We start from the raw sequence: 7,500 nt of genomic DNA, 5'->3' as shown, positions 1-7,500 counted from the left end.
ATAATAAAAAAAAAAAAAAAAAAAAAGTATAACTCTTTCATGTGAGATCTGGAGTCAAAAAGACCTCACATCTCATATTTACACTTAAAAGCAAAAAAAAAAAAAATAAAAAAAAAATGAATAAATAAAAAAAAAAAATATTCCCTTTAAGGCTATTGGGCGGAAGTGACGTTTGCCGTCATCCAATGGCATAGACTTAGTGGCAAGTAGGGGAAAGCATCGGATGTCTCCGCCGCTACCGACAGATCCGGTGGTCACCTCTCCTGCCGCCGATAAAAGTGATATTGCGGTGAATCCGCCGCGGATAGAGCACTTTTATCCCAAACCGGACCGCCCGCCATTGAATGAAGCTTCCGGGGGTTTTGCACAATCTCTGCTGCCATTACAACGGTATTTAACGTCAAAGGAGCGATGTACATCGGTGGCGGGCGGTACAGAAGCAGTTAAAAAAAAAAAAAATGTTGTGCCCGGAGTTCACCTTTAGTTTTGGAAGAGTGCGAGAGAACAAAAGCCTCGTCACTTTAACTCTTAAAATGTCGCTTACCCATCAGTCCGCAGAATCGGGGGAAGGTTCGCGGGATGCGCGTCTGCGGGTTCACCTCGATCAGCACGTTGCGCTGGGTGTGGATATAGACTTGTAATAACCCCGCCCGGTTCAGGGGGCTGTCCAGGAGCATCAACAGACACTGCAAGAGAATTCAATCCGAACGTTTACATGATTAAAAGATGACCCGTCGTGATGTCACAGCTCAACATATACAACAATATAGGGGGGGTGCTTTAAGAGTACGATTTTTTTTTTTGGTAAAACAATTTTTTTTTTTCCCCTATACAGCGAGGTAAATAAAAAAAAAATAAAAAAGGAGTATTTGATCGGCTGCTGATTTTGTACGTTTGCCCCACTGACAAAGAAACGATCAGTCTGTAATTTTATTGGTCGTTTTATTATAACAGTGAGAGAATAGTGAATAATAAAAATTTTCCTTCGCGCTGGTAGATGTGGGAAAAAAATAACTAAATAGTGTAAAATAATAAATGTAAATATTGCAGCAAAATAAGAGTGCTCACACCACCACTTAATAGAGTAAATATTAAAATAAATTTTGCGCAATATTATCAATGGTGATGTGAAAGATAGCGGGATAGGGACAAAACTATTATATAGTGGTGGCTGTAATAGTAGTTGCTAGGATCAATGAATGATCTCTGTGTTAGAACATAAGTCAGTTGCCACTATTTGACAATAAAGTGATGGTGCTGTAATAAAGTGAAAATGTGCAAGTGTCTAAATTGCCAAAAAAAAAAAAAAAAAGTGAGAGAATAATAACAAAAATATCCAGAAAAACGCATTTCAAAAAAACTTATAAATTGATTTGCATTTTCATGAGTGAAATAAGTCTTTGATCCCCGATCAATCAGCAAGATTCTTCTATACAGGTAAGGAGCTGAGATTAGGAGCACTCTTCTCTTCTCTCTCTCTTAATGGGAGTGCTCCTAATCTCAGCTTGTTACCTGTATAAAAGACACCTGTCCATAGAAGCAATCAATCAGATTCCAATCTCTCCACCATGGCCAAGACCAAAGAGCTGTCCAAGGATGTCGGGGAGAAGATTGTAGACCTACACAAGGCTGGAATGGGCTACAAGACCATCGCCAAGCAGCTTGGTGAGAGGGTGACAACAGTTGGTGGGATTATTCACAAATGGAAGAAACACAAAATAACGATCGATCTCCCTCGGTCTGGGGCTCCATACAAGATCTCACCTGGTGGAGGTTCAATGATCATGAGAACGGTGAGGAATCAGCCCAGAACTACACGGGAGAATCTTGTCAATGATCTCAGCTGGGACCATAGTCACCAAGAAAACAATCGGTAACACACTACACCGTGAAGGACTGAAATCCTGCAGCCCCCGCAAAGGTCCTTCTGCTCAGGAAATCACATGTACAGGTCCGTCTGAAGATCACTAATGAACATCGAATGATTCCGAGGAGAACTGGGGGAAAGTGTTGTGGTCAGAGGAGACCAAAATCGAGATCTTCGGCATCAACTCAACTCGCCGTGTTTGGAGGAGGAGGAATGCTGCCTATGACCCCAAGAACACCATCCCCCACCGTCATACATGGAGGTCCTATGACCCCAAGAACACCATCCCCCACCATCATACATGGAGGTCCTATGACCCCAAGAACACCATCCCCCACCGTCATACATGGAGGTCCTATGACCCCAACAACACCATCCCCCACCGTCATACATGGAGGTCCTATGACCCCAAGAACACCATCCCCCACCGTCATACATGGAGGTCCTATGACCCCAACAACACCATCCCCCACCGTCATACATGGAGGTCCTATGACCCCAACAAGCACCATCCCCCACCGTCATACATGGAGGTCCTATGACCCCAACAACACCATCCCCCACCGTCATACATGGAGGTCCTATGACCCCCAAGAACACATCCCCCACCGTCATACATGGAGGTCCTATGACCCCAAGAACACCATCCCCCACCGTCATACATGGAGGTCCTATGACCCCAAGCACACCATCCCCCACCGTCATACATGGAGGTCCTATGACCCCAAGCACACCATCCCCCACCGTCATACATGGAGGTCCTATGACCCCAAGAACACCATCCCCCACCGTCATACATGGAGGTCCTATGACCCCAAGAACACCATCCCCCACCGTCATACATGGAGGTCCTATGACCCCAAGAACACCATCCCCCACCGTCATACATGGAGGTCCTATGACCCCAAGCACACCATCCCCCACCGTCATACATGGAGGTCCTATGACCCCAAGCACACCATCCCCCACCGTCATACATGGAGGTCCTATGACCCAAAGAACCCCATCCCCCACCGTCATACATGGAGGTCTATGACCCCAAGAACACCATCCCCCACCGTCATACATGGAGGTCCTATGACCCAAAGAACACCATCCCCCACCGTCATACATGGAGGTCCTATGACCCCAAGAACACCATCCCCCACCGTCATACATGGAGGTCCTATGACCCCAAGAACACCATCCCCACCGTCATACATGGAGGTCCTATGACCCCAACAACACCATCCCCCACCGTCATACATGGAGGTCCTATGACCCCAACAACACCAGCCCCCACCGTCATACATGGAGGTCCTATGACCCCAAGAACACCATCCCCCACTGTCATACATGGAGGTCCTATGACCCAAGCACACCATCCCCCACCGTCATACATGGAGGTCCTATGACCCAAAGAACCCCATCCCCCACCGTCATACATGGAGGTCCTATGACCCCAAGAACACCATCCCCCACCGTCATACATGGAGGTTCTATGACCCCAAGAACACCATCCCCCACCGTCATACATGGAGGTCCTATGACCCCAAGAACACCATCCCCCACCGTCATACATGGAGGTCCTATGACCCCAAGAACACCATCCCCCACCGTCATACATGGAGGTCCTATGACCCCAAGAACACCATCCCCCACCGTCATACATGGAGGTCCTATGACCCCAAGAACACCATCCCCCACTGTCATACATGGAGGTCCTATGACCCCAAGCACACCATCCCCCACCGTCATACATGGAGGTCCTATGACCCAAAGAACCCCATCCCCCACCGTCATACATGGAGGTCCTATGACCCCAAGAACACCATCCCCCACCGTCATACATGGAGGTCCTATGACCCAAAGAACCCCATCCCCCACCGTCATACATGGAGGTCCTATGACCCCAAGCACACCATCCCCCACCGTCATACATGGAGGTCCTATGACCCAAAGAACCCCATCCCCCACCGTCATACATGGAGGTCCTATGACTCCAAGAACACCATCCCCCCCACCGTCATACATGGAGGTCCTATGACCCCAAGAACACCATCCCCCACCGTCATACATGGAGGTCCTATGACCCCAAGAACACCATCCCCCACCGTCATACATGGAGGTCCTATGACCCCAAGAACACCATCCCTCCACCATCATACATGGAGGTCCTATGACCCCAAGAACACCATCCCCCACCGTCATACATGGAGGTCCTATGACCCCAAGAACACCATCCCCCACCGTCATACATGGAGGTCCTATGACCCCAAGAACACCATCCCCCACCGTCATACATGGAGGTCCTATGACCCCAAGAACACCATCCCCCACCGTCATACATGGAGGTCCTATGACCCCAAGAACACCATCCCTCCACCATCATACATGGAGGTCCTATGACCCCAAGAACACCATCCCCCACCGTCATACATGGAGGTCCTATGACCCCAAGAACACCATCCCCCACCGTCATACATGGAGGTCCTATGACCCCAAGAACACCATCCCTCCACCATCATACATGGAGGTCCTATGACCCCAAGAACACCATCCCCCACCGTCATACATGGAGGTCCTATGACCCCAAGAACACCATCCCCCACCGTCATACATGGAGGTGGAAACATTATGCTTTGGGGGTGTTTTTCTGCTGAGGGGACAGGACAACTGCATCGAATGAAAAGGACGATGGGAGGGGCCATGTACCATCAAATCTTGGGTGAGAACCTCCTTCCCTCAGCCAGGGCATTGAAGATGGGTCATGGATGGGTATTCCAGCATGACAACGACCCAAAACACACGGCCAAGGCAACAAAGGAGTGGATCTAGAAGAAGCACATAAAGGGGTTGTAATGCATTCTATCATTTTTATTTTTTTTACGTCTAGTATCTTCTAAATCGATCACAGAATGTATGGCGAAAAGTCACGTGTGTCAATGCAGGTCTGCCGGGGGGGGACATACGGGGGGCCAAAGGCTCCTCAATTATTCTCAATGTTGTAGTGATGAGAATAATTACAAAGCACGTCGATCCCTCACTGTATGTGTTATAATGATATGAATCGTATTATATTCAGCAGCATATGATACATTGAGCGATTGGTCTGAAGAAGCTACGCAAACAGCGAAACGCGTCGACCAATGCGCTGGGAAATACACACACACCTCCATTCTTTTGCATGTAAACTACGGATGATTTGTTAGAAGGTGTATAGGTATGGTAGTCCCTATAAATGGGACAAATGTATCAGAATATGGCTGGACTGTGTTTTTAATAAATTACCAAAGCAGGATGCATGATTTTTTTTTTTTTTTTAAAGAAATGTGTTTGTACAATAAAGTTTTGATATATTTTTTATATACATTAGATTCCGTCTCATGTGGCTGTCAGTAAAGTCCATCAGTAGCAGGGCTAGCTCTTGCAAACATTTTCCTTGCATGGCCTAGTCAGAGCCCAGACTTAAACCCCATTGAAAATCTGTGGAATGACTGAAGACTGCCGTCCACAAACACTCACCATCAAATGTAACTGAACTTCTGCAAAGAGCAAATATTGCAAAGTCCAGATGTACAAAGTTAGTAGAGAGACAAATCCCAACAGACTAAAGGCTGGAAGGGGGTCCAACAAAATACTGACACAAAGGGGGGGATGGGAGGGGGAGATCCTTTTTCCAACTCAGTGATTCAGTTTTCTCTGACATGTTGGTGTTCTATCCTTCACTTGGATGTTATAAGTTGCAGTATAATAATAAAACAAAAACTGAGTCTGTCTTCATCAAAATAGAATTTTTTTTTGGGGGGGGGAGGGGTGTTCTTTTCTATCCCCCCTCCCCCGCTGTATTTTCTCACCTCCTCCTATCAGTCTGAACCATCTTGAGACTTCCTGCACACCCCGACTTCCCTGACTTCTGGGACTCGGAGTAACTGAGTGGGCACTGCTGGGTCACGCATTTCACAGAGCCCCCCCACTGAGAGGAGGAGCCTCAGGAGGCGGAGTCAGTACAGGAATCGGCACGTTACCATGGGACATGTAGTCCTTAGAAATGGAGGAGAAGCTGCAAAGCATGCTGGGAATACAGGAAGTTTTGGGAAGAGAGACGGCCGGCAGAACTCACAGCATGAAACAAACTCTTCTTATTACAATGCGGATGTTAAAAAATAAAACAAGTGTGTGCTGTGAGCGGAGGTCTCCTTTAATGATGATGTAATCACCTGATGAGTGATGTCAGGCCGCGCCTCTCCGGGGTCTCTTCCATTCTTCACCAACATGGACTTGTGCTGATCGCAGTTCAGGAGTTCATACGTCTTCCCCGCCTAGAAGGGGACAGAATGTGACCAATGAGAAGAGGGGGGAGGGGACAGTATTCAGGTGAGCTCAGTATGGGGGTCTCTGGAGGGAGGGGGAGGTGACAGTATTTAGGTGTGCTCAGTATGGGGGTCCCTGGGGGGGGAGGGGAAGGCGACAGTATTCAGGTGTGCTCAGTATGGGGGTCTGGGGGGGGAAGGGGAAGGCGACAGTATTCAGGTGTGCTCAGTATGGGGGTCTCTGGAGGGAGGGGGAGGTGACAGTATTTAGGTGTGCTCAGTATGGGGGTCCCTGGGGGGGAGGGGAAGGCGACAGTATTCAGGTGAGCTCAGTATGGGGGTCTCTGGAGGGAGGGGGAGGTGACAGTATTCAGGTGAGCTCAGTATGGGGGTCTCTGGGGGAGGTGACAGTATTTAGGTGAGCTCGGTATGGGGGTCCCTGGAGGGAGGGGGAGGTGACAATATTTAGGTGTGCTCAGTATGGGGGTCTGGGGGGGGGGGGGGGTGACAATATTTAGGTGAGCTCAGTATGGGGGTCCTGGGGGGGAAGGTGACAGTATTTAGGTGTGTTCAGTATGGGGGTCCTGGGGGGGGGGGGGAGGCGACAGTATTCAGGTGTGCTCAGTATGGGGGGTCCCTGGAGGGAGGGGGAGGTGACAGTATTCAGGTGTGCTCAGTATGGGGGGTCCCTGGAGGGAGGGGGAGGTGACAATATTCAGGTGTGCTCAGTATGGGGGTCCTGGGGGGGGAGGGGACAGTATTCAGGTGAGCTCAGTATGGGGGTCCCTGGAGGGAGGGGGAGGTGACAGTATTCAGGTGTGGCTCAGTATGGGGGGTCCCTGGAGGGAGGGGGAGGTGACAGTATTCAGGTGTGCTCAGTATGGGGGTCCCTGGAGGGAGGGGGAGGGGACAGTATTCAGGTGAGCTCAGTATGGGGGTCCCTGGGGGGGGGAGGGGGAAATCACTGTATCTAGGGGTCCAATACCAGAATAAAGAGCTGCCAGGGGCTCTGACCCGTCTGTACTCCACACTGAGAAGTTTTCTCCTTATATACACTTCAGGGAGTGATCTGTATGCTATATACAGGCGGGTGTTAGGTAGATGATGATGATGATGATGATGATGATATGGGGGAGGGGGTATAACACACAGAGGCCCCTCCGCTCTCCTCTTACCCGGACAGTCTCCAGACTCGCCCCCTCCAGCAGGACGATGAGTCTCTTCTCCCTTCTCTTCTTTATCAGCGGCTGTCTCGGCTCCTCTCCATCATCCATGTGCTGCCTGCGCGCCGCCATCTTTGTTTTCCTCCGCGACTTCCGGTTCCGGCGGCCATATTGGGGT

General features: G+C 49.5%; 1 protein-coding gene across 1 annotated transcript in view; it reads right to left on the bottom strand.

Annotated features, from left to right (window-relative positions):
• Nucleotides 1-7,494, bottom strand: part of EMG1 (EMG1 N1-specific pseudouridine methyltransferase) — a 15,313-nt gene extending 7,819 nt beyond the window's left edge. Inside the window, exons 1-3 of the mRNA XM_073595422.1 lie at nucleotides 7,335-7,494; nucleotides 6,067-6,168; nucleotides 545-686 (exon numbers count right to left, since the gene is read on the bottom strand). Coding sequence (XP_073451523.1) covers nucleotides 545-686; nucleotides 6,067-6,168; nucleotides 7,335-7,454 — 364 coding nt within the window. The 5' untranslated portion in view covers nucleotides 7,455-7,494. The remainder of the gene's footprint in view (nucleotides 1-544; nucleotides 687-6,066; nucleotides 6,169-7,334) is intronic.
• Nucleotides 7,495-7,500: the final 6 nt, after the last annotated feature.

The sequence above is a fragment of the Aquarana catesbeiana genome, linkage group LG08 (assembly GCF_042186555.1).
Source record: "Aquarana catesbeiana isolate 2022-GZ linkage group LG08, ASM4218655v1, whole genome shotgun sequence".
NCBI lineage: Eukaryota > Metazoa > Chordata > Amphibia > Anura > Ranidae > Aquarana > Aquarana catesbeiana.
The sequence above is the reverse complement of the archived record's forward strand: the minus strand, read 5'-3'. Positions and strand labels throughout refer to the sequence as shown.